This window comes from Fopius arisanus, unplaced genomic scaffold, assembly GCF_000806365.1.
Source record: "Fopius arisanus strain USDA-PBARC FA_bdor unplaced genomic scaffold, ASM80636v1 scaffold00026, whole genome shotgun sequence".
NCBI lineage: Eukaryota > Metazoa > Arthropoda > Insecta > Hymenoptera > Braconidae > Fopius > Fopius arisanus.
The window spans coordinates 1,114,491-1,141,979 of NW_011887765.1; the positions used below are offsets into that span (position 1 = coordinate 1,114,491).

Sequence of the window (27,489 nt, forward strand, 5' to 3'; positions counted from 1 at the left end):
GCACACGTAACCCGGAGAATATACACCCCTTTGCTGTACGTAGTGTATACAGCATGGAGTGGATCTTGAGGTAGACCTCGAGGGTAGTACTGGTGTTATTTATCGACGGTACGCGAGCATTACCGTTACGAGAGAAAACCACAGGTCTAAACCAAAACCAAACCGACAGACTGGCGAAAAAAAATATATCCCAGTCAAGAATTGATATTCTTGACAGGCAGAAAAAACCCCCTTTTAAATCATCCCTCCCAGGACCTCACACCTGTAAACAATTACATTGAACAATTTGATAATCAGCTCTTCATTATTTTTCCTGACGAGGACTGACAATCTCTGACGACTTCAACTCTCCATAACTCCGCGATTTTTCAACTTAGAAATTTTCAGTTGGACTTAAAATACGACTGATACCACCAGGTATGTGCCCACGGCATGTATGCCGTATATATATATGTATAATATATATATCCATATCGACAAAGTGGGCCCTTATTACGCGCGCGGCCACAAATTAGGAATTTCTCTCGTAAGGGGAATTTTGGTAAATAGCAAATCTTGTTATTCATCATTCCAATTTCCCCGACGAGGTACCACACATTATCCTCCTGGTATCTACGAGAGCCAAGACTGTACCGTAACATCTCGTAATGGGAATAACCTTAACGCACGACGATAGTGTAATATACGTTAACTTTAGCTTAACGTTGTTACCCGAGTTATTCTCTGTAGCGTCTCCCCTCGTGGATCACCTCGAGTAGGGGTGCATAATTTATCTCCACCTCTCCACCCCCAAAACCCTAAACATGATGATGTACATTATAGGTCTGGTATGCACAAGAATTCCAAAATTATCTGCATTAAAATCATTATCAAATCCCCAGTTGTGATTGATTAATTATTGGACCCATACGCTCTCGATTTTTTAAATCAATGGGGAATAGTTCAATTAATTTAAAAGACGGTTTTAGAATAGAATTGATTTTTATTGTGACTAGATTACAAACTGTGCTCCTTGTAGATTCACGAACGACTTCAAATAAAGAACGTACACACAAGTGAATTTAAGGTGACAAATAACAGTGATTTTTATTTCTTCATTCACTGCTCGGATTTTTTTGGATATGTGGAATAGGTTTTTTTTTTTTCGACTGTGACATTTGTACGACATCGGGATTCATACAAAATAGCGGTCGTTTCCTTAGTCTACCTTAGGTTCTATTCAATTCTATGATTATTCCGGTGACAAATGTATTTTCTCATTCCTCGAGAGTTCACGTTAATTCTTTTATTATTCATATATTTGTTTTGTTTGATATTTTTAATCGTGAAGTCCTGAGGTATCACGAAATACCATTCATTCCGTAGTTAAATTTATTGAATATTATTCAACTCTACAGTTCGTTAATAATATTTATAACGTATAATCTAGGTTGATATAATCTTGCTCATACACTGTACATGGCAGACTGAAACGGATACACAAATTTTCGTACCGTTTCACTCATTGGCTCAGACTCTCAATCATATTTTCATTTTACCTACAAATAATGTTTCTTTATTTGGTATTCCGCTGAATAATTCACCTTCTATTATAGACATTAGAATATTACAGTTGATTTATCTTTGAGTTGATTTACCTTACAATTCTCATAGTCATTTTAATTTTTCTACTATACAAATATCTACAGGAGTCGTCGGTGTACCACGCGCATTCATTCTCGTACCGAGGAGTTTTGAAAAAAAAATTTTTTATTTTATTGCACAGAGCTTTGGTCACAAATTATAGTATCAGTATCTTACAATCAATGAAGAACTTCAATCTCAATAAATTCCATTCAATAAATAAATCTCCAAATCGTCACGCGCAATTAAAAACGGATCTAAATAATATTCAATTGATTCGAATAAACAGTCTACATGATGATCCGATCATCTGCATTCATCATCATTCAGAAAATATCCAGACACTCGCGAAAACTCGTTTCTCATTTACTTAAGGATTTAATTCGGTGTTCAGCCCCGATTTTCATCCCAACTGAGGGAGAGTGACTGTGAGCCTGTGGCAATGGGATTTGTCGTCCAGGAATCAAATAGAGAGGACCAGTATCCAGCGGCTGAAGTAGCCGCATGTTGCCAATACCCTGGAATTCTACCCCCAGTGCCAGGAGCGCTGGTCCCCATTCCAATGCCAACCCCCATTCCAATACCGGTGGAATCATTGCCATTGCCACTACTCCCCCCAATCATTCTCGTCTCCTCATTAGCCTTGTGATCCGCCGCATTATTGTCCTCATCATACATGAGATAGTGTGGCTGTGATGTTGTGGATGATGGTGTTGACGATAGCATAGGCGATGCAGCGGATCTTGGCCTGGGTCACTCGCTCGTTCTCATCTGATTAACTCCCTCATTAGCCTGAGAATTGCAGTTACTTTGGCTGGACGTTACCTGATTTATGGAACCTCCAGTGGTGGTATTGTTATTAACAGAGTGATGGGGGCTGGAAGCAGCCCCCGGCTCTCCTCAAACTTGAGCCCTCGCCGTTTGATTGTGCTCAGATCCAGGTGAATGTGGATTTGTACTGCTCGATAATGCATACTGACAGGCACTCAAACCACCACCAGACGATGCTCTTGAACTAACTGGACTTATGCTACCACCACCAGTTGCTGTTGTACCACCAGTGCTGAATGAACTCGCAGAACCATACTCACTCGTGTGTTGTTTAGCCTTTAAACGCAGTGTTGCTAGACTGCTGTTCATCACCGAGCAAGGCTCAGCAGGACCAGCAGCACGATGATGAGAGTACACTGGTGGCCCATAAGGATGTGGTGGTGTTGGTGCAGCATAAGGACACGCTGCACTCGACGCTGCTACTGGTGAACCAGCGACACCAAGACCTGAACCCATGCCAGGTAGCATTGATGTGGCTGCCTGACCCACTGACATCGACATACCACTCACGTGACTGGAAACTGATGTCGATGCATTGAAACAGTTAACTGGTGCTACCTGGGCACCGGCCAGCTGATGGTGATGGTGATGCGATGCTGTGGGAACAACTGTACTGAGATGTGCCCAATTGAATGGCTTGCTATTCAAGGGTGATGGCACCTTGGCCGCCCAATTGTTGTAGGAACTGTAAGGGCTGTACATGGCATCAACGTCTGCACGACCAATGAAACTGTTAAGACCCGCTGCACCAAAACCCGCTTTAAAATCCGCAGCTGCTGCGGCCGCTGCATTCGCTGCATTTCTCTCGCGCTTTCTCCATTTTGCTCGACGATTCTTGAACCAAACCTGAAGACAGAGTGCAGACATGCATGATTAGTTCTCGAGAAGGCACTTGATAATTGAATTCATGTACTGCAAGTATTATATCTTAGCTGTACAAGGGAAAAGCGCAGGACTGAGCTTTTGCCCTTTTCGTTGAGACAAATGGCCATGGGAAACCCCCTTTGTACTCTTATATATGTATATATATGTATATATGTATATAACGATCCTTTCTCTCTTTTCTCTCCTACTCTGAAATATGACGGCGTTAATTCAAGGCGGCGCCACGAGAGAACTAACGCTCGATACTGTTGTTATATGCCTGAGGTTCAACGAGAAAGAGAGAATGATTCTATACGACCTCGTCAGCCTTTTTCCAGTCCCTCCCACGGCTTTATATTCTCCATTGGTGCACGAAACCCTCTCCGACAATTATACGGGTGGTTACGCACGGATACAACGTCGAGCCTCGTGAAACTGTGGGGCAACACCGACGCTACGTCAGACAAGGATATAGATATCAGACTGGTTTCTTGGTGGAGGGATGCGGAAGAATGGTTGGGGTGGATGGAAGAACCTGTACTACCAAGATGGATGGCGGTGGAACCGCTATGTGGAAAAGGTAAGAGGCGCGACGATTCATTGAAAGTGGAGAATTTGGAAAAATAAGGGGGAGTCAAGGTGGGGTAATGATGAATAATGCTCAGACCTCTAGGGGATGCCTTTTTATAAATGAGAACTCCCGAGCATAATTGATAATTGATTTATCCGCGGTTCCCCGGAATTAACGAGGCAATTAGCGAGGGAATAAGCTAATTTTTAGTTATGGATCTTGACAGTTGGTACTGGAATTTGGAATTTTGATTTTTTTGCTCGTGCAGAAGGATTTTGGTTCTGCGGGTCGAGTGGAAAATTTGAAGACTGTGTTTATAAAAGTGTAAGATTGAGGTGAGGGAAGATGCTGTTGGCTGTGGACGGGAGAATCAATAAACTCGAGCGTATGAGATAGAAAATGTATATGGAGGGCACAGTAAATGCCTTTGGGCCTTTGGGAGGGCTTGTGCAAGGTACAGAGGGCCGCGCCCATAAACTTTAACGGCATAGCAAAATCTCACGATGGCCGTCCGTAAGTAGTAAACTTGATGAATGAACTTTCGAATATCTGGGTAATGCCTGTAAGCTTTGAGAAAACAAGAAAATTTCATCCCGAGGGATTTATTTTTACCTCTTTTTACGAGCTGTAAGCTCAGAGTTTATTCGCCCTTTACTTTTTTTTTTTCGTTGAGTCCCATTATGGAAACAGTCTTCATACCGACAGATACCAGTCAAATCTTGAATGAAAAATAAATTTCGAGAGGAATAGGAAAGATATTTTCAGGGAAACAGAAATATTTCCGTATATACTTGATTGAAATATTTTTTCGTGTTGCATCGGCCGAGGAAATGAACAATAAAAAATAGAATAAATAAATTGATGTATTTGTGGATTTTCAAGAGATTGGATAACTGGAATAATTGAAATAATTGGGAATACTGAGTGGAAATAAAAATAGTAAACAGATTTTGGAAAAGCCACAGAGAAAAGGACCGCCTGTGGTGTCCTACGAGCAATAAAACCTCATCAAATCACGACCTGCCCCCTCGGTTCCCCCACACGCTCGATAAGCCGGTGCATGGCTCAATCTACGGAAGCTTATATAACTGTAATGAGACCGTGGCCAGGCGTCTCATCAATCACTCCACCCCCATTTTGTACCCTCTCCCTTTAGCCACTATACTCAATACTCTATATGTCTCACCATATACTGTAACTGTAGATACGTTATAGATGTGCGAGACCTCGTGTACCATCACTCGTGATCCAGCGACTTAACGTTCTCGGACAATCGTAATATATACTATCATTTTTTTCACCATTTCATTCATCATTTTCGATCGAACTCACGAAGAGTAATCAGCAAAAAATTACTTGAATTACAACTTCCCTCGATTACTCAATCGAATTAAACTGCACAATTATTTTTCAGACACGTCAACAAATTCTTGAATCAACCATATAAAGTTGATTCAAGTTTTTTTTTTATTTCCTGATGGAAAATTGATTTGCCGAAAAAAAAAAATTGTAATTTCGAGTGGAAAGATTTGAGACTCTCAGAATAAAGTTGTTTATGTGACCGTAAAAAATTGGCCACTTAAAATTCAAAGATCGCAATGATTTCATTCGGAGCGAAAATATTTGCGAGAATTCCGAGGGTATTATCTGAAGTATCCTTCAATCTCAAGTTTCGAGGCAGAAAGTCTCGAGTTGTGTATCGACGCGTTTCCAAGTGCGTATCCATGGTGCGCATTATACTATCTGTATAAGACGAAGGACGAGAGGGCTGGAATAAAAAAAAAAAAGAAATGGAAGAAAAAGAGGCGATGGTATTGGGACGGTTATATTTGAGAAGTGGGAGTGAGGGGAGAGTCTCTCGAGGAGAGAAATAACCAGGCGAAGAGGGAGGATCACGCGCGGATGCGAAGGACGCGCGCCGTTTTCCCCAGGAGGAAGAGGTGGAGGAGGATAATATTGATCCCCTCATAGCCCCGCCCCTCCTTTACCCAGCGACGCCATCATTATATTATCCACCATCCCTGCTTTCTCTATCTCTTCCTCTGGAAAAAAAAAATCCCCATGTGCGAAACCCGTACGCGATTCCACCTCTCTTCTCAATTTTTTTACTTTCTCCATTTTACTCAGTCGAGTAACGCTTTTCCCACTATTTCGACTCACTTAGAAATCGAGTCGTCACCTATTTTCCGGTTTTACTCAATTCTGTGATTCTTTTATCCTCCGCGAGTCTCCAATCGACTCACTTTAAATACCTGGGAGGAAACATTTTTTTTTCCACGATTCGGGAATTATCGGGATGGAATATTTCACTGAAAAATCCTGCGATTTGCAAATTGATTTTTCCAGGAGGTTTTTCATGGAAAAATTTAGAGAGAATTGTTTAACGCTATTTACCCTGACGATTTACGATTTTTTTTTAATGGAGGAAAAACGACGCGACGCTGAATTAAAAATCCGGAGTTGGCCAGAAATTTTTTCTTCAATCGCCTGTGAAAAATTCAAGTATCAAATTTTTTTTTTCTGGTTTAAAATCTGGTAAAAATTTCCCTTAACGATTTTTTAATCCTGAATGACGGAAAAGATCGGTAACTCTAAATATTCGTTTCCACGCAGTGACGGGGAGAAAACTGAACAATTTGAGGAGTAACTAGAAAATTTATGATTCCTGTTCTGTTTTCCTCGGAAACTTATCTATCGATTTCCGTTTTCCCCTTTTACCGGAGCTTTTGCTCGTTTTCCTGTGTTAGGGGAATGAGTAGTCGCTGAGGAGAGAGTTTTCCGACATCAGGAGGACGCGCACCAAAGGCGTCTCCATAAATCTCACTGTACCGTTGAGGTGGATCCAGGGAGAAGCCCACCATGTCTTCCTCCCCCTGGGTTTCGTCCTAAGAAAACGCGTTACTGTGGTTCGTGTATAGACATATATGCGTATGACATAAGCCCCAACGAGAGAGAGCATCTAGATCGCGGAGCATTTGCGCACTGCAACATACACCATCGACAAGTAATGTTTCGAGTATGCGCTCTGCATTTCAACTGAGAAAATATTCGCAGTGGATTCACTCGGACATGAAGACAAATTCTTCAGAAAGGTTCCTAACATAAAAAAGATAAATCGATCTCGAAATATCTCGAAATACCTCAAATGACCGGAAGGATGAGACCGTCAGACGAAATCGACACCGTAGCAAAATTTGAAAAATTCGAAAAAAAGCAAATTTTGAAAATTAGAAAAAAATGGAAAATTAAAAAAATTCGAAAAAGGCCAATTTTGAAAATTCGGAAAAAAATGCAAATTTTGCTCACGTAATATTCAGAAAAAACTCGCCAATTATTTCCATCTCCCGTAAATCAATTGAAAAAGCAAGAAGGGTATCTCCTCTCGATTAGTTCCAGTAGGTCAGGTGGACTTGTACAAGGGTATTTCCTAGTGATCCAGAGTGATCCCGCGGGATTTAGATGGGCAGTCGCCCCTTATTCGTAATTGGCCGTGAAAATTTTCGTGGCGCGTGAAAATCGTCAACAACACGAGTTGAAACATAAATCGTCATTTTCTCATAACTACGGGAGAATGTGTACAGAGAAATAGCGAGTATGACTACTTCAAAACGACTGGGTACTCGAGTTTTATGGATTTTTTTTTTTATCGAGTGCACTCTTTTCCTCCGGACAGTGGGACTATGGCCAACAGTGTGGGATTCGGATATTCAATGTTGGCGTACCTGTATGGATATTAAATTAACACCCGTAAGCCCAGCGAGTATTAACAACTTTGCAAAAGATTATACGAGATTATGAGCTCAAGCGAAACACGTGATTTTTAACGCTCATCCCAGCCACCCCCACCTCTCTCATCTCCACCCCCTACTACCCCTTCAATCATACGTTGAATTATTTTGTTTATAAACAGCTCACGAAAATACTCTTTATCTAAAAATATTTGTTCACCTCCATTCAGCAAACTGAAAGAAAATTTTCAACTGGAGTTGACAGATTTTTTCTGGTCTTGAAAAAAAAAAAATCAATAACGCGAATACCGCGAATACCGCGAATCACACGAATAACGCGAATGATTGACGCTTTTCAAACAACTCTCATATTTTTCCCGACAAATGACAAATTTAAATCGGCCATTATGAAATATCGCTAGTAATACCAGTAAATTCCACAGTCTAGCAATAAATATGAATAAACAAATCGAAATGAGGAGCCAAAATACACGTCTCTGGAGAGACAATGGTGACAGCCACTAACCCTGCGAATACGAATGACACGAGTAATCCTGAGTCTCATACTGGTTAGTATGTACCTATACTCGCCATGGTAATTTCCCACGGTTCTGGGCAAACCCCGTACCTTCTAACTAGCCACCTATACACAATTGCTCTCTCTTGATTTACCCATTATACGTTCAGCCACACGTACACATTAAACTGTCTACTCTCAACCAGGCGAAACCTATTTCCGTTCGTACATGGCCTGTCCATATAAGCCACCAAATGTACAGAGTGTGTGGAGGAGAGAGGACTTGTGATAGTGGGTGGCCGTCGAAAACGACGGGGCGCGCGCGCAACCATACTAATCCGTCGATGGATTTATGGTCTTAATCACAGGCGGATTATCTTGGACAGCCGCGCTGCTCTGCCACCAACCGAAACATACGCCTGCCTCTTTGCAGATAACCGCGGCTACCCGAGAGGACATATTAACATTAACTGCATTTACTGACATTTTGGCTAAATCATTCTTCCACTTATCATGCTAATTGACGCGTGGAGAGATCCATTTTTTTTTTTACCCTCATTGCGCGGTATACTGAAAATGTTTTCTGCATGACGTAAATCGTGATACAACTGCGAGAGAGATTTCAGTCTGAAGTTTAGCAATAATCCTTTGAATGTACTGTGGTGGTGGCCAGTGGATAGCTTGCCCTTTCCAGCTCCAATGAAGAATGACCTCCGTTATTGTATGTTACAATCTGCGAACACGTAAAAGCAACCAGAGATTTTCGGCGGGATCTCGGGATGCCACAGAGTTTTGGTACATGGCGTTTGTCCTCACTGCAGAGAGAGCACTCATGCAGTTCTATAAATTCAAACGTGGCTTACTGGTGCAAAACTCGCGCACCCGTTCTATTCTATCCCTCTGGAAACGTTTGAACTATCGCCTGTTTCGTTGGCCAAAAATATTCTGCTTCCTTCTTAATCCCCGAAAGAGATGTCAATTTTTTTATAATCATTTTTAGTTATGGTTTTAGTGAGAATAAACCGCTTGCAGATTGAATTAAGACTCGCTCTCGAGGGCTCCGGCTACGAGAAGGCCGAATTCCACTTTGTTGATTTTGTCATTGATACACATCAATGCCTGATTGTACCATAAAAATCCCGGGGTTTTTATTTCAAAAATTGATACGTCATTTTGTTATTTGAGAATTTAAAGGCGTTAAAAATTTGAATTCAATGGAAGAATATTTATCGAGTGATTGATAAATATCTTGACGTCTTCCTGAAAATTTAGTCTCGTTGTTTCTGAACGGAAAATTTTTGCAATTGTCTCGTTATCGATTCGCTTTCGATAATCGCCAACTGTATCGATATGCATCTGTTCCATCGGCTGAATAATCGAGGTCACTCATATAATTGAAATACGATTATCAATATATTATTGAAAATTTTTGCGACTGATAAAATCAATAAATCAAACTCACCCTGACACGCGCCTCCGAGAGGTTCGTCCACATGGCGATTTCCTCTCTAGTCGCCATATCGGGATATCGATTCCTGGTGAAGGTGGACTCGAGTTCTTGCAATTGTTGGGAGGTAAAATGAGTTCTTTGCCGTCTTTGACGTTTGTTCTTGCCACCATCTTTATCATTCGCATCGGCGATTCCAACAGTCCCCGTTGGCGAGACAATGTCCGTTCGAATTTCCTGTTTCACTTCCGTCGGCGATCGAACCCCTGAAATAAAAATAAATCCAATATTAACAGAGTGAAAATGCCCAGCAATTAAAAAAATTAATAGCCCACGTAAATGATTTAATATTCCCCCAACAAAAATTCGATGATCCGATAACATAAAATTGAATGGCGGGGCGTTTGATCAGTAATCTCTTTCCATATCCGAGAGTTTTCACCGCCGCAATGTTTCAGTATCAGTACGACACGTAGAGTATCACCTGTGTATTTTACCCAGGGGTTTGTCTCGGCCTCCCCCCTTGCTAACATTGACAGCAACATGATTGATTGGTTACTCTCAAAGGGACACCGCTATCACTGCCTCAGAGATATAAAACTCCGATAATATATGTCCCCATATACGCAATAGTCAACTTGAATTTCCTCGAAAAGTCTATGAATTCCGTTCAATTTCACATCATTCTAATTCCATGAGCCATTTCTTGAGCATCAATTATTGATTCGACCCAATTATCCGATTCAACAGTTTCATCCGAGAAATTCTGAGCCATTGACTCCACTCGATTAACAATAAAAAGCGAATCCGAATTAACTATCAATAAAATTTGATGAGTGCACAGAGAAAAAAAAAAGGTGAATGTCTTTTTTTTCTGTGTATTTAATTAAAGGATTAATGATAATATGAGATCATAACCGAGAATTAGTAATTTCGTGGATTTAATCCATTATGGTTTCTCTGGCGAATGGAGAATTCTCAAATGTGCAAGTTTCTCAAGTAGTGCGAACGTGCCGGACTTTGCCGGAAGAAATAGCGAGAAGACTTAAACCCTCATCCCCATGGATTACCCGGGACCAAGTGAAGGTCTGTCCCGATTGTTGTTAACCAGGATATTTCAATTTGTGGGGGGTTTGGTAGACGCCAGACACTAAGTCTTGAGCAAACACGCAGCGAAACCAGTGACGGTTGATCCAACCATTTATTCCGACTGAATAGCATTTTTATTTTCATTCCATCCTCCATACCTTTTCGAATGTCTGTCCTCTGATTGCTGTTTGTTCGATTCCGAGGAGGTGCTGAGGTGAATCCTGATGGTGTCGTTGGTGTAGCCCCTGGAGTACTTGGAGTACTTCCACCTGGTGTATGTGCACTGTGACCCGTAGAGTCCAGACGCGCAAGACTGTTTGTGTCGTCTCGGAAATCATTTGCAGCCCACACTAAAATCAATCAATCATCCACATAATTAATTACTGGTGCCATCGAGTTCACATAATTAATTTTTCCAACGAATCCCAAATCCTTCCTGATTTGCCATTAATTCACTGGTATTATTTATTTATTACTGCGTTCAGGATTATCCATTTCATTTAGTAATTTTGTACTGACATTAATCAATCCTCTTTATTTATCAACCGAGGGTGTAAAAATTAAATATTTCGGAAGCAGAAACACGCAGTGCTGGAGTGAGCGGTTAATCGTTCTAGTCGTTTAGTTTCGTTTAGTTATATTTGGTTTCACACGAGTCGAGTTGGGAAACTAAAGGCGGATTTCACAATTAGTCGTCACATAACTCTGACTGATTTAGGGATACGTTCACACATATGCATGTGCATTGACTCCCTCTTTTCTGAATAATTAATAACTCAAATGACGAGGGAAAAAGGGCGATTACATTAGAAACTTATTACTGCTAAATGGAATACTTTGGTGAATATGAAATTAGAAAATTATTTGTGAATATTTCTTGAGGCTGTCAGTCCTGGGTCACATGTTGAACGACACGACAAAATGCTAACCGAGAACGTCATATCGCTCTGGAGTAAACTCCAGTGTTTGAGCAGCAGTCTTGAATTTTTTTATTGACTGTGTTGGACCCTCTACACTCAGAAAAAATGCTGGATGCCTTGAGGCCCTATCGTCTGAAGATTTCCGCTTGACAAACAGAGTTTATAGCGATTGCATTTTCAGGACGAAAAAAATTCCAGAGGATTACCAATTTTTAAAGAAGACTAGGGAAGAATTTTCGCGGAAATTCATTGGATATTTTTTTCTTGTGGATTAAATTTATGAATTAACTGGATAATTCGTTGAGAAAATGATGAATGCTGTTTGGCAGAAGAATTCCCCGCAGAGTTCTGGGTATTTTCTCTCATCTTTCTCACCCCCGATACCGAATATTTATCGATTATCCCAGTAAACTGATCTAACTGCTGCTCTTCTCGAAAAAGACACCGAAGAAGACGAAGTGACTCAGTTATCCAGTGAAACCAAGAATCTGACGAATGTTTACCAAGAAAATATCCCATGAATCTCGACATTAATTTCCACTCTCCCTCCCTTTGAATCAATTTCAGGGACAATTTTGTACATCAAACGTTGAGGGGGAAAACAGTGAAAGAAAAAGAAAAAGAGAAAAAAAAAAAGAAGAAATGAGATAATAAGGCTGACAGGTTGTAACTCACCAATTTATGACTTTTCCTCAGACTTGAAGTTTATTTTATACAAAGACAAACCGCACGGCTGCTCTGTGACGTGATGAGAGGGAGATGGAGGACCAAGAATGGAGGAAAAAGAGACATGTGAGGGAGATGAACGAATATCTCAGCTGCTCGTGGTGTTTTTTACCCAGTGGATATATTAGCTCCCGCTAATCCCCCGGGATTTTATGGGCGGCTGTGCACGCGAGGACTCTGTCCTTCTTTTATCTCTCATTTTCTCTCAGTTAGGTGAAAAAAAAAAAAAATAATACGAAGAACACCACAATTATTTCTACTTGCAAACTCCGAGACACTCCCATTTCTCAAACTTTTCCAGATGAAGACGGCATTACGATCGAGGTGTTGTAGATATTAGGGTGAGGGTCGAATTGGGGTAATTATGCGCGGTTTAATATACAGTGTGAAAATTTGATAGGTTTCAATGGGTAAACACGTGACGGGATACGAAAAAAGGAGAAAAAAAATAGTGGGTGGTTAGTGGGGCGTATCGTGGTAACTCAATGAGGGTTATGAGTACATGAATTCGTATTAGATGAGGGGTAGGGGTCGATAAAACAGCCGTCAGCTGTGAAAAGTAACGAGTATCTCACGAGATGTTTCGGTGTAAACATTTTTTACAACATCCACCATAATTCCTGAATGTGTGATGAAAATAGTGGCACCTATCCGAGAAGTGATGAACGTTCAATTACAGATTTTAATACATCCATTACTCATCGGTTAATTAATCGAATAGCTCAATCAATTAACGGCCAATTTGAGTTTTTAATTTGAGGTTTAGTTGGAGAGGGTGTCTATATCGGGAAACGATCCGTTTAAAAACGGTAATGTGACGATGAATGATCGTGACATGGGAAATAAGGTTGTAGTATTTAGTCTCTCGTAAAAGAACTCGAAAGATTAAACCCGTCAAAAAATTGAAGAATAGCCGCGTGCCGTAGACACCTGTGTCTTTTTTCACAACCCCTGGATTTTTCAAACACGAGCGTCGGGGAAGTCCTCCGGGCCCTAATCTTTCCGTAATCCTTGGTTTCCTTAGGAAGTCGTTTATTAGTCAGTCTATGGGCGTTACAAGCCATTTGGTTTTGACAAGAGAGAGACTACACACTGCGGGCATTAAAAGCACGTACTTGATCACCCATCCGAGGATGGGGCGATGAGGCGATGAGGCACTCATTCACTCTCAGCACTCATTAAATTGTTGAAATTTTATTGAGACATTTTGAGGACATTGTTATCCAATGTGTTGGCAAATGCACTTTCATTTCCGACAGAGTGTTTGTATTTGTAATTGAATGTGTGTGGCTTTCTCCGTTGGGTGAAATAATGGGGTGATTGTCTGAGCTGGGGACAGACGAGGTGATATACTAATCGGTGGAAAAGGGCGAATATGTTTTAAAGAATTGGGACTGTCTTCGGTTGACGTAATTTATAAGAGTTCACATGTCCCAGTTTACCGAGAACGGATGGATAGCCCGACGGCGCGCGCTCCGTCGTGTACCGTAATACGACACTTGAAAATCCGGGGAAAAAATGGAAAGATGAAGCATTTTCGAAATCTTTATTTAGAGCTTCAGTCCTTTCTACATTATTTGATGTAGGGAGAGGGAAATAGATGCATTTGTTCACGGGGAATATCAGCGAAATTTGTCACTGGTAAAAATAGATGTGATTTTTTGGGATCTGGCGGAGGATAATTGCCTTCATCCTAATTGAGTCATCAGAAAATTAGTACTTTGAGGAGTTGTTGCCGATATCTTATCATTTTTCAAGCTGTATTCTTATATTTATTATTATTTTATTATTTCTGGTAGCCAATCGCAAAGATTCAAATTTAGAAAAATTTTCATGTCAATCTGATTCAGGAAATCTCAGAAATTCCCAAAAAAAAAATCTGGAAAATGAGAAAATATCGGCAATAATTCTTCGAGAATCTGCTAAGACATGGAATGCGGAATTTATTCTCGGATAATGTAATTTTGCTGAATTCCCATGGGAATCTTGAGATAGGGTTGATTGAAATGTTTTCCCAATTTGTTTAGTTTCAACTTGACTCGGTTTTCATGACCCTCGAACCTGTAATACGAGACATGTCACGCACGAACCCCTCAGGGGGGTGAACTTCCGAAAAACTTGGGAAACGAGAAAATCAGTGATGCGAGGGTGACACCGAGAACGCACCGCAACAAGACCAAAATCTTTTCCGGGAAAAATACCAAACGAATTTTCGTTCTCATACTGAAGTCACGCACAGTCCCTTCCTCGAGTAAATGTTGCACAGTTAAAAAGTTATATAGCTGGGGGAAAGAAAAGTGAGTGGTTGAGCGACGGTGAAGGCGTTGGGTAAATCGAAAAGCAGCTGAGATAATGGAAGGGAAATGAGTTCATTTCTATGTTGATCCCGGTTCGACAATCCAGAAGACAGGTCGCGTGGGAGGTGAGACGATTGCCGATCAAGTATTTTGCCCTCTCGAGGTAAATCGAGACGTTAAATGGAGTACTCTGTTGTCAAAACCTCATCGGAGACCGTCGGCATGACAATTGCATTTCCAATCACTCCATAAACTCTTAACCACCGGAATAGCGATACGCAGAAATAAATATCACCTTTTGTACGCCTAAGGCTAATCGTATAATCATTAAATTCCAGGGCTAATATTAGTTGAATGCAATCCCAGGAGGAAAAAATCTAGTGGTTTTCTTCCCCTGATCCTCAATTGAACTCTCGTCCAACTCTGTCATCTTCTGTGGCGCCCAGTGTCCCCGATTTTCCCAAGGGAGGCATGGCTAGCCAAGCAATTTGTCAACACCATTAGGAGAAGGAGTGAAAAAAAAAGCAACGACACAATGGGCCGACTCTATGCGCATCTGCCCCATGTATATCCCCGTCAACCGATAATAAAGGGGTAGTAAATGACTCCAGTAGGGGTTGAAATCCAAAATGCATTCAGAATCACACCGTATGGTCAAAGCCCCGGGTTGCCAAAATATTGGGATAGAAATGCGTCCACGAAATGAACCAACAGATTTTCACCGAAAGGGGAATTCTTTGTTCAAATGGACAAGTGATACCCAATATTTGGAGAATTTTTTTTTTCCACGAATAATTATCCTGATTCGTTATCAATTACTCTGACTCCCAGGATTTGCGACAGAGTAGATTCTCTCGTCGTTGAATTTTGATTAGAATTTTTATCGACGAAATTTAATCTCTCTGAAAAATTCAATTTTTCCGCGGTATTTCACCGACCAAGCAAGAACTTTTAATGTCCTGGCTCTTATCGGTATTTTACGACCTATTTGATGGCCACCCGAAGCTCTAATTAATTAGTAGATAATTGTTGGAGGCAGTACTATTTGGTTGGGATGAAATTATTGTGACACAATTATTTTGGGGGGTGAGAATTGATTTTTGGGGCAGAAAAAAAATATTTTCAGTGGTGAATTTATTTGATATCGTGCTGAAGGCGATGGTGGGGTGCAGGTAGAAATGTCATTGGAATAACATCACCTTTAACCAGTGGTGTCGAGCTCGAGCCCCGGGATAAGTCTACCTTAACCCGATAAGCCAGTGAGTTAATGAATCACAAAACAGGTGGTGGCGCTAGAAGCGGATGGAAGTGATTGCTCCAGAAGAATTGGGAGACACCTTCCCCGGACAGGAAGATTCTTCACGATAATTTAAGATTTATTCGTGAAGAAGAATAACAAACTCTCGTGTCTTTCACTCAAATATCAAATATCTGATTCGCAGATTGATAGATTTATAGAATTTATCATTGAAGATAATCAAATTTTCATTCCCTTTGCAACCCGAGTTTTCTGTCTCACCACCGACAATTATCATCGTTTTAATTAGTTTATGAGCCTTGTCACTCGTGTCGATAAATTATCAGATAAATGGGTAATTAGTGCGACATACGATGACAGCAGATTATTTTCGTACTTGAAAATGCATTAGGATTGAAAAATTCGAGTTACAGAGAATGAAATTGTCGGTGTAATAAAAGTAACACCTCCTTATCTCGAATCTTTATCGTGGCCAATGTCTCGTTCTCATTATGATACCCATTTTGCCGCCACTCATTACCACGAGTACCTCGAAAATCTGGTTAAAGCCCTGAAGCATCACATGACCATCAATAAACAATTCCCCATCCCGCAAATCTAGCGCCAAAAACAACTAACAACGATTGAAGACACCTGAACCCGACGGTGGAATGACGCGTCGCCCGAGCTCAAACATCATAAACCCAAACCAAGATAAAATAGGTTACTCACTGATAAGCGGAACCCAAACTCATTCTCATATTTGCAATTCGCACCTCAAAAGATGAACCCAAAATCCATAAAACGATTCTTCAAGAGATACTTACACTTGAGCTTCTCCAAGGGTTCATGGGACAACTGGTGACTAGGATTATGGAGCATCGATGTGTCATGATGCGAATTCCCGTGTATATCATGATGATGCATGGCATTTTGCAGATGATCTCCATGGAGTCCAGCCATTGATGCTGCAGCAGCGGCATGCTGATAATGCTGAACAGACAAACCAGCAGCTGAACCTGTCACGAGATCCTGAATACACATGTCAGAATTACCACCGCCACCTCCACCGCCGGCGAGTTCGAGGCTCCCCCCGCCCCCGCCGCGCTCCATACTGTAGAAGGTTAACGTCGTGCTGATTGTTGCCTACACCTCAGGTCAACCTCACTGTCCTCACCCAACACCTTATCAGATATGGCACTTCTCTAAGGTGTCATAAGTTCACCAGCAATATATCCAAATATCCCGTGATCACCACGAACAATCGCCCGTACACACCACTAGCAGCACAAAACCAAATTCACAACCGGTATTCGCGATGAACAACAACAACAACAACTAACTCATAACGATTGGCTTCTCTCACAGAGTCTCAGACTCCAACTGATAATAAACCCCGATAAAATTCACCCGACTCCACCACCAACAATTACGTAACTCTCATGTACTCGAGCCAGGTTTAATGTGGATTAAGTCCAGGCCAAGTCACACGCGTTTCACACACTCAGCACCTCTATCACCTTGACTGTGACCACTTTGGTTTGAACCAGTCACCGTCATTACCCGAGTCGACGCACACTGTCTCGAGCCAGCCACACCATCACCAACAGACAAACCTCTGATTGTCAATGATAGTCACACGTTTGGTTGAGCGTTGTTTGGCAACTGGTCTGGATTGATGATTGGAAGACACGTGGTAAACAAAAACTCGTGATACTTCGGTGGTGGATTGGCTGATGAAAAATAAAAGCAAAAAAAAAAAACACAATGCTTTTTTAAAGAGCGGGTTGATGGGGTAGTCAGGGCAGGTAGTGTAGTGACCGCGAGGTAGGTGGGTCGGCTAGGCTTAGCCCAGTTGAGCCTTTTGGACTGGCTGGTTGGCTTAAGTCTCTAAGTCGGGTAAGCCGAGCGGATCTAGTGGTTCTTGGGTTTGGTGCTGGGTTTTGCCGTGCAGTGTTGCCTCTCTTTGCAGCCTTTGCCCAGATACCTTACCTTATGCCGGGGGCTTGCCTGACTGTCTGACTGTGCCTATCCCGTTTACCAGTCCCCAGTCTTCCTCACTTTCAACCATTCCCCCTTCCCACCTCACTCCTGCCGTTTTACCCCCCTAGTTCGCTATACACCCCTCGAAATACCACATCAAAACCCATATACTCACACACGAAGAGCTTCTCAACACTAGCGCCAGTCTCTCACCAACCCCCCGCCTCACTGGCTTCATCTCCCCACCATGCTCCATCGTTTCATCTCCCACCTTGTCTAGTTATCTTTGCCCCACCCACCGCGCTAGTCATCCTCACGCCCACACTCTCAACAATTTTATCAAACATCCCTTCTCTTCGCTTTTTCAATACATTCAATACCGGCCTTTCAAACAATTCATGTGTGGACTCGAGTTTTTTCACACCTTGCCAACTCTATCTCTTCTTTTTTTCTTTGTATTATCAAGTACTGGGGCAACAGGACGTGACTTTGCGGCTGTTTGAGAGATTCCTTCATGCCCAATTTATTCTCTTGAAATTCGAATAATCATGAATTCGAGGTGCTCCTGGTTCCCTTCCTTCTGCTGCTTCAATGCTGCCAATTGACAATTAAGTCAGTTTGACTGATGATGATGATGTTTGAAGACCACTATCGACAAAATGCTGAGATGCCGATCTGCTAAGACCCAAAGCCGTTATATCTCCGAGAAAAATAAACTTGAGAGGCTTCACCGAGAATGCACTGTAACCTGAATGTGTTCGACTGTCATCAGGCCGGGGAAGACAATGTAACATAATAAAAAAGGTAGATGGAGGAGGAAAAGTTGAGAACGAAGTGAGCAACTGGAGATGGCTGAAGCATATAGCTAGAACTTGAGAGTAGTGAAAGGTGATGGTGGGTTGGTAAAGACACTCTGCCTCTAGGGGTAGTACATACGTCAACTTGGTTGGATAGGTAACAGAGGGTTCAATGGGTTGAAGGTGGATGAGAAGAGACGAAGAGACAACGAGGTGAGGGAGACCCTTTGGTAAGAGACAAATGACAATTTGGCCACGCCCATTCGCACAACGGGGGCGTGTGTTTGTGGCTCCTTAGTGTTTTAGTGTTGGTGAAGTGGGTGATAGTGTGAATAAACTCGTGGTGATGGGGAGTTTGGTGGGAGTAGCATCGTTGATTTTTGAGAGGTGAGGAGACAACCCCTCTCGTCAATGCACATCTTCCAGTACTACTCTCAACTATACCAGATATGTGAAATTATGAGGACAAGTGCGGTCGTGAGTACATGATCGTATTGCTATTATAATTCAAGGATTATGTCTCGTTAGATTGACTTCTTGTACTGCTGATTATCATTGGCTCTTCCACTGATCCTGATCGAGGTTAATGAGGAGTGAGAGAAGTCTGTCTGGTCGAATGACCCAGCGATTTTAATTCGCTCCATCGATCATTCATCAATGGGATTGAATTATTAGATCAATGAAGAAATATTTCAGGAGGGGATTGATGATCCCTGATGGAACGCGAGGATAGAATTGGTGAATTGCTAATTAATTATTTTGATGATGAATACGATGAAAAGCAATCTTAAATTCAATAATGGCTGTAGGATAATTGAGTTCCTGTGGATCGCAGAGTTTTGAAAATAATAGAAAATGAGTGACTGTTTAATTGACTGTTTAATTGACTGGGGAATGACAAGGGGCTGTTATTATATACAGCCGCCATTTGCTCAGTATCGGAGGAGCAACATCCATAAAATAAGTTACAGCCATATCTCGTATCATAAAGGGATAAGACGGACATTTATCAGCTATGAAATGGTTCCTCCATTTAACGGTGAAAATCCAAGATTTTCGTCATGAACTCGAGTGGGAAATAATGTACTCGAGTTATTGTTAACTTGTTTCTCATATAAAACACGCATTAATAGATGTCGGCCGTTGAGTACTCAAGATATCGAATTTCTCGAGAAAATTTTCTCGGTTGTTCAAACAGCCGCGTGAATCGGTATCATACACGTTTTATATCAGTTACAGAAGGTTTTTTTGATCTCTCGAAAACATCAATTGATGCCGACTGATATACTCGATGTGTTTTATTAGTGATAGGACAGATGTGTGACACAAACAATCGATTATTCCGTTATTTCTTTCCTTCTCGTGTTGGACAAGCATTTTTTCATGTACTTTGATTACTATCAGCATGATAAGCTGCCTCTCTGCCAACAGACTATCCCTCCAGGTTCATGATCATTTGAATGATTAAACTATTAATGATATTTCTTTTTAGTAAAGATATCCCATTCGCTCATCACCACATAATTGGGATTTAATAGACTTGCCGATTATAATCAGGGATTAATTCAGTCTTTACAAGAACATTCATCCGTTCTTTCTCTACGAATTTTTCTGGAAGCATTTGATTTTATATATCGGTACGAACATCCTCCGATCTTCTCTGGTCTTTCTAAATTCAAAAGACAGCCAAGAGTTTACGATCTCTACATGAGACAATAAAATGAGTAACGTGTTTGAATAAAAAAGCGAGAACCCTTCGTCATACATAAAATTCCATCCTATCAAGTCCTTTTTTTCTCTCAATAGTTTCGTTGCCATCTCTTCGTTCTATTCCCGTTGATTCGATTCTGTGACTTTCGTGTCGAGTTATCGAATTATTTTCGTTTAATTAATTGACATTTCAGGTGTCTGAGTTTTTGGATGATTTTTTTTGATTTTCTGTGTCAACATTATTTTTTTCTCCATCTCCTGTGATAGGGACAGCCCTCATCCTCTACTTCACGTGCGGCCAAGCCGTTCGGTCGTTACGTCGCTCCGTCTTTACAAATTTTATATCATTTTTATGAGGCATAAAGTCGTCGAGAAGCCGACGGTGAGGAAGAGAAAACCTATGAGGATCGCGAGGGGGTTGGAGGTGATGTAAAGAGAGACAGCTGTGAACATTGAGGATATGAAGACGGGGAAAAGAGTGAGATGTACTGATAATACGGGTCACGTGGTCGGGGCGGAGCGCGGATTTTCATCCCCCAACAGAGAGGGCGGTATTTTGAGGGGTATACTGTCTCGGTGGAGATTGTATTGAGCATCATTGCTGAAACCCTCGTATTTGTTTGATTAAAAAAAAGCTTTTACAAGAAATACATTTCACCCGAGGATTCACACTCTCACTTGACAGCGAAAAAATTTTCTCCCAACGCAAGAATATCAAGAAAAAATATCACATTCTTGCAAAACAACCTCTCATCCCAAGAATAAATCTGCTAAATCATGATATTACATAATTTTGCAAATCGCCTTGAGTTTTGAGAATGATGAGGTGACTGCCACCCTTTCATCCCCAATTTTAAAAATCGATCCCATTATTTGAATAAATTGATCTCCACAAGTTAAAACGACCCGGAGGTTACTTTATCCCATTAATGTCAATGGATAAAATACTTAAGGAGTACAGGATTATCCTGAACAATGTTAATGATAGTTTGACAAGATGGAATTTATTTGCAAAACGTTCGGAGGGAATTCAGTATTTTTACCGATTATTCGGAAAGTTTATTTTTTATGAATTTAACATCATGTGAGATGTACAGTTGATGCTCCTCATAGAGTTTGATAAATGAACAGTGGGTTCACCGTTGTCTCCTACCCCTTTCCACGATCCTCTTGGCTTGATTCCACTCCATCAATTTTCAATCACAAAGAAATTCTCCAGGCGTTCCACCGCGTCGTCTCCATAGCTTTCTTCTCAGGTTGGCTGCACATATACATTATGTACATGTGTACATATAACGTCTCTCTTCTGTTATCCTAGTATACAAGGACGAGGGAGGGTGGGTTTTCCATTCGAGTGATACTCCACAAGGATCTTCATATATACGCACGCGCGTAAACCACTCGTTCCTCATGTACGAGTGTTAGAGCGTGTTCTAACGGTGGTAAACGGATTTCTGGACGTGCTTGGAGAATATATGGAGACAAAACACATGACTATGATAAATTTATGGTACGCATTGCGGTAAAACTGAGAAATATACGTTAAATATTCAGTAAAATATTTTTTTTCTCACAAAGAAACATTAGAGAGCTGCTAAAACCACACATTTATCACAACTACCATTTAGCAATCGTCACATTTTTAATGCGGCAAAATAAAATATTTCCTCAATCCAAGGAATATTTAAACATTGATAATAAAATTCGTCAATGATTTTTAAAAGGGCCGAAAAAAATTCTTCTGGGGAATTAATTGACTTCTGAGAAAACAATTCCTGAATTTACGTGACAGGTGAAATGATTATTCTCAGTGCAGCAACAGGGTAAAGTATTTAATAAATAATTCCGAATTGTTTGTTAGCAATTTCTAGCTGAATTTTTATGTGAAGAATTTTCCGGGTCGATTAATTGTCATTTTAATTGAACATTGCGCAATATAAACATGTGCCCGATGTGTCCTACCATCGCAGAATCATGTGCGTATTGTGTTATCATCCCCGCGCTTCCGCGGGTGAAGTGACGTCACCGCCAATGGAGTCGCGGCTACGGGGCGGCGCCTTGAACGCGACCAACATGGCAACCCGCGATGCCACCGCCACCCGATCACCTTATATAAAAAAGAAATCAACAAAAAATGGGCAGTGACGGAGATGAGACCGAATAACTGTATCTGACGATTCGGAGCTTTCGATGACGGAGAAAAATATTCACTCTCTCCTTGTCCAGCCATATCATCCCCCATTTTCGTTTGAATTCAAAACTTACCACGCGCAAAAATCCATAAAATAGATTTTCCGCATATTTACATTTTTTGCGTGAAGTTATCCTATAATTTTTCTATCATTTATTTATTGCTAATATTAAAAGGAGAAAGGAAATTGGTCCCGCGATATTTCCGCAACGTCGTTAGAAAAATTATTAAAATTCAAGGAATCATTCATTATTTTGTTGATTTATTAATTATTTATCGTTACATCGATTTTCCGAAATGCAATAAATGTATTTCATAATGCCCTGTTATTCAACGAGATACGTAATCTCTGGAAGGTAGATAATAATAAGCCAACATTTTATGCTCAACCTATACCTTCCACGGTCGTACATGTACCTTCCCAACGGCAAGTAATTTGTTTTGGGCCGCGTATAGGCCCCTCTAGACATAACGTAGTGCATACCGAGCTTAACTGTGATATCGCAAATTATTTTACCTACACTGAAGAGCGTAACGTTAAGCCCGGTATAAAACAGATGTGGATGTATTACACAAAATTCAGCAAGTGCGGTCCAACCGAATAATATTTATTTAATCACACGACCGCGTTGTCGTAATCAAATAAAAATGAATGGAGTCGTCAAACGTCTTCTCGTGAACTCATTTTTTGAGAATTTGAAATTCCGAAAACGCGAGGGGTGAATCAGGAAGAACTTCATAGCCAATGCAGAGTAAGAAGTTTGTTTTGGAGAATGAAAAAATGAGAGGACGAGGGAAATTGTTAGGAAGGTTTGAAAGAAGCCACGTGCTAGGTGCACCTTGTCATATATCATGACCCTATCCACGATTCTCCTTCGGTCACGGTGAGAAAGAGAGAGATGAGAGAAATGGGGATGCTGAAGAGCGAAGGGGTGACTCCATGAATATTCTCGTGCCTGCCACCCTCTAAAGGAATGATGAACGACACCCTCCACCACCCACTGGCCTTAAAAAACGTACCGTCTCTTTCCCTCCCCCCACCTCCCCCTCAGCGCAATTGTCCTTAACCACCTTGCGTCATGCGAAAGTGAACATCGGTTTCTTAAACTATTACTGGGGTAACGCCTCCCTAAACGGTAATTTATCAAAATTAAGCTCGTTCTCTGAATTTCGAGTCTTCTCAGGGTATCCGTAAATTTTCGAGGTCAGGAGACTATTGTGGGTGGAAAAAAATTTTCCCAATATTTTCTTTTTGTCATTCGAATGATTGAACTAGACCAGAATAAAATATTGAATAATAAATTTAATTGAATCGAAATTGAATATTATTATCCATTAGAGAATAGAAAAATTTAGTGATGCGACTCAAATTTCGGGGAGACATGAATTTGAATCGAGTTGGTACGAAATTTTTGGTATTTTTTGGTTTCAAGTTTTTTTTTTGAGGAATTGAATTTTTTTCGGGGAGAGGGAATTATCGATCTCGATTCATTCTTCCGTCATAATTGCCGTGTATGTTCTGGAAATGATATCGTAGATTATTTCATGGGTTGCCAGGCACTCCATCCAGCTGGAACAATGGGAGTCTTGATCGAAAGATCGGTTGTCATTCAATTCCCACACTTTTGACATTTCAGTCAAGTTCATCCCACTATGCAACAGCGTAAATTTTTTTTAACGCATAATTGCGTATTAACTCTCGATCTTGACATTTAGGGAGATGTCGACTGAGGTGGAAGATAATTGAGGGTGTGACAACATGTGGCTGCACTCCCACGTAAAAAGGGCAACCACTTCTGCCGACAATTTTCACAATTTAAAAAACAATTCCATTGCATTAAAAAAAAATGTCACACGTAATAAAACAGAAATTTTCCACTCGCGTTTAAAAAATTGAACAATAAAAATAGTAGACCGTGTACACGGTCTACTATGGCCTCAAGGATCGAAAATAATGTTAGCTCTGCCTTTAAGAATTTGTTTCTAAGAGCATGAAAATAGAAAGAGATGTAATCCTGTGGATTATGAGTAGCTATAGACGAAAATAAATATGTTTTCCTACAGTTGTCGGATAATAACATTGAGACGAGCCATAGGCGAAGGTGGCGTGTTATTTTAAGCAATCCCACACCGGCCCCATCTCTCTCTTATACAAGGATGATGTAACCAAGTTGCATAGGGTTTTAGGATGAAGGAGGTGGGACCTGGAGCCCTCAAAGGTAATCTCTGGTGTTCCGGAGGAAGAGCGCCTGCATTTTGATCCTTCGGGCTTCTTCCTCGGCACGCGCTTCACTATCTCCAATGTTCCTCCCTATTCCTCAAGCCATTACTCCCTTTCTTTAATAGCTTCTCATCATCAGTCCTCACGCATTCAGACTATAATTAGAATCTTCTGATGGAGTCATTTTTATGGAGATTTAAATATCTCAAAGTTGAAAAGTTATGAGTGAAATAATAATTCCATTCTGCATTTCCTCTAAACGAGCTAGAGATGATTATAAATTTTTTATTTTCCGGTTCAACCGAATTATTTAAATGCCGTAAACAATTGTTATTGTTATTTCGTTGTATGTAATATATTCAGATCCTCTTCGTGCTCTTCAGAATAATTGGATAATTCCCAGATAAATATATTGAATTAAATCTAGAATCACATTCCCAAAGCCTCTAGTTGCGATTTATTCTACAAACTTTAAATAACACCCCCTTACCCCAGGTTCCCACAGTGGCACCCTTTCCACCCCTCGCTATTATAAAACAACAAGAAAAAATCTGTTCAAACACTCAACTGACGAGTACTTCTCTTCAGGAAAGAAAAAAAAACATATAAAATTAAAAAATAATCCGAGGAAAGCCCGAAGAGTGAAAAGGCGAATCTCGGGGAAAATCGCTTTTCGATTTGCACCATCACGTGTCCCGTTTCTTCTGTAGCACCTGAAAAATCGAGAGTAATTGTTTATTTAAAAAAAAAAATAGTAGACCACACGTTGAAGAGTTTTGTGCCGGAGGCAATGAGAAAATGTCCGGTTATGTGTATAAGAAGAACTTTTGTTATTTCCATTCTCTTTCCAACCCTCCAAAGCTCATCAGCACCGAGAAGAGGTGGTCCAATGCTGCTCTGCGCTGATAAATATAACGTAACAACTTCAGTGGAATAGCAACTTCATCCCGAAGGGATCAACGCGTCTTTTCTACGACTCGACTCTGTCTCTTTTTCACCCAACTCCACCCCACCTCGAGCCATTTTCTTTGGTACTGCCTTCTTTCCTTCATACCGAAGTAGATATCTCTCCCCTTGTCGTTGTTTCTTTTAGTTCTGCTCTCTTTTCTATTCAACGAAGGCAAACGCGCAGAAAAACGAGTCGCACTATTGTGGGAGGTATATAACACATGAGAGTAGACGGAGGCCAACCAATCACCCAGTTCATCCAAATGTTAAAGCCATGTCTATTTATCTTCGGAATATAGACTGCTATCTTTGTAAATCCCTTAAAAACAAGAGTGAACTCAATGAGAAGATTGGTTTATTTATTTTTCTCGGTGGAGTTGGTTTACCAATATAAATATTGGGGGTTGGGCTGATGAGTTTGGGGCCAAACAATTTCATTGAATTTTTCATTTTAATCTGCGAATGCCTTTGAATGAAAGAAAAATGGCTATTGTCAGCGGTAAATGTACACCATTGGTTAATTCGCCGTTATCCTACACCGGATCGAATTGCGTTATTTAATCGTCCTCGCAAGTAATTGCCCTCTTTTTCTCGTGGTGGTATTTTAGGTCAAGTGGGTGAGGGCTGCTGTGGGTAACAAAATCTGAAGACCTTCCCTGATTTCGTTAACTTAGAGGGTAAAAGGGCGGTGCGAGAGCTGCGAGGGAAGGAAAATTCGTATATACGGGATTGGGGTCATAAAAAAGTAAATTAAATGAGAATTAAAGACAAATAAAACGCGCTGGGCCAAGTAATTGGTTAGCAAGCTCACTTCCTCAATACTGCATGGCAGAGTTACACTTTCGCTTCTTAATTAAATTTGAGGGAGCAATTAATTGTTATTTATCCGTAGAAAAGTGATTGATGACGAGTTTCCAAAGAATAATTGCACGTGGGATAAATAACGCTTGGAAAATTCAGATAATTTTTGGATAATCAATCAGTAATTAATGACACGAACGGAAAATATGTGAGGGAATGATTTCGGTGGGACGAATATGTAAATGTATGAATTAGAGGAAAATGCAAGGAAAACAGTGAATATTCGTGACATGTTTGAACGAGGAAGGTCTCCCCAACACAATCATGGGAGGATTAAGGCCGTGTATCAGGGTGCACAAAGAAAGGGGCAGAAAGTAAACCAGAAGCGAAAAGAGATGAGTTTACCCATAAGTGGGTGGTGCGCTGGGGCCGAAAATAGGAGGAGACGACTGCTTTTATCCAGCGGGGTGAGCGACAGAAATGATATTCCATGAACGGAGCATATGCGGCTACGATAGAGGGGTAGTTCACCCCTGAATTCTACGCGGGGCGCTGGTTTATTACAAACACGGATTACGAGGTAATGGGAGTGGAAATGGAGATCACTGACTCATGTGTGGCCCCGTGGAATTTTAATTTATCTATTCTAAAAATTGACTGAATGCATTTTTTATTCGGATTTGTCTTATCGACATCCACAAAAAAATTCCACTAAAAATTCGAAATTTTTTATTGACGAGTCATTTAATTTTGTGGAAATTATCAGAATAAATGAGGCGTTTGAAGATTATTTTTTTCATTTAAATTGGGTTTAAACTTGTAATAAAAAATTCAGATTACTGAAATTTCGAGAAATTTCAAATAGTGGAGGGGAGATCCGCCTGATAGCTGCAAGTCTCTCGGGATTTCCCCTCGTGTTAGATGTGATTGGGGTCCAGACTAATTCGTCAACATAATCAGATAATATTGGAGTACACGCTCACAGCGA

General features: G+C 40.8%; 1 protein-coding gene across 1 annotated transcript; it reads right to left on the reverse strand.

The window, feature by feature from the left end:
* Nucleotides 1–1,259: 1,259 nt before the first annotated feature.
* Nucleotides 1,260–17,958, reverse strand: Ptx1 (pituitary homeobox homolog Ptx1). Its single transcript, XM_011302245.1, has 4 exons — nt 16,678–17,958; nt 10,829–11,020; nt 9,597–9,847; nt 1,260–3,300 (listed from the first exon to the last, which is right to left on the reverse strand). The coding sequence occupies exons 1-4, from the start codon at nt 16,961–16,963 to the stop codon at nt 2,524–2,526; spliced, it is 1,506 nt and encodes a 501-aa protein (XP_011300547.1). The 5' UTR covers nt 16,964–17,958; the 3' UTR covers nt 1,260–2,523.
* Between the last annotated feature and the right edge of the window lie 9,531 nt (nt 17,959–27,489).

What these genes read in the sequence shown, in the direction of transcription:
- Ptx1 (XM_011302245.1), bottom strand. Translation starts at nt 16,963, where the DNA reads ATGGAGCGCGGCGGGGGCGGGGGGAGCCTCGAACTCGCCGGCGGTGGA. An exon ending in ACCCTTGGAGAAGCTCAAGT is followed by an intron (nt 11,021 to 16,677) that starts GTAAGTATCTCT and finishes GATTGATTTTAG; the next exon opens with TGTGGGCTGCAAATGATTTC. An exon ending in TCTCGGAGGCGCGTGTCAGG is followed by an intron (nt 3,301 to 9,596) that starts GTGAGTTTGATT and finishes CTCTGTCTTCAG; the next exon opens with GTTTGGTTCAAGAATCGTCG.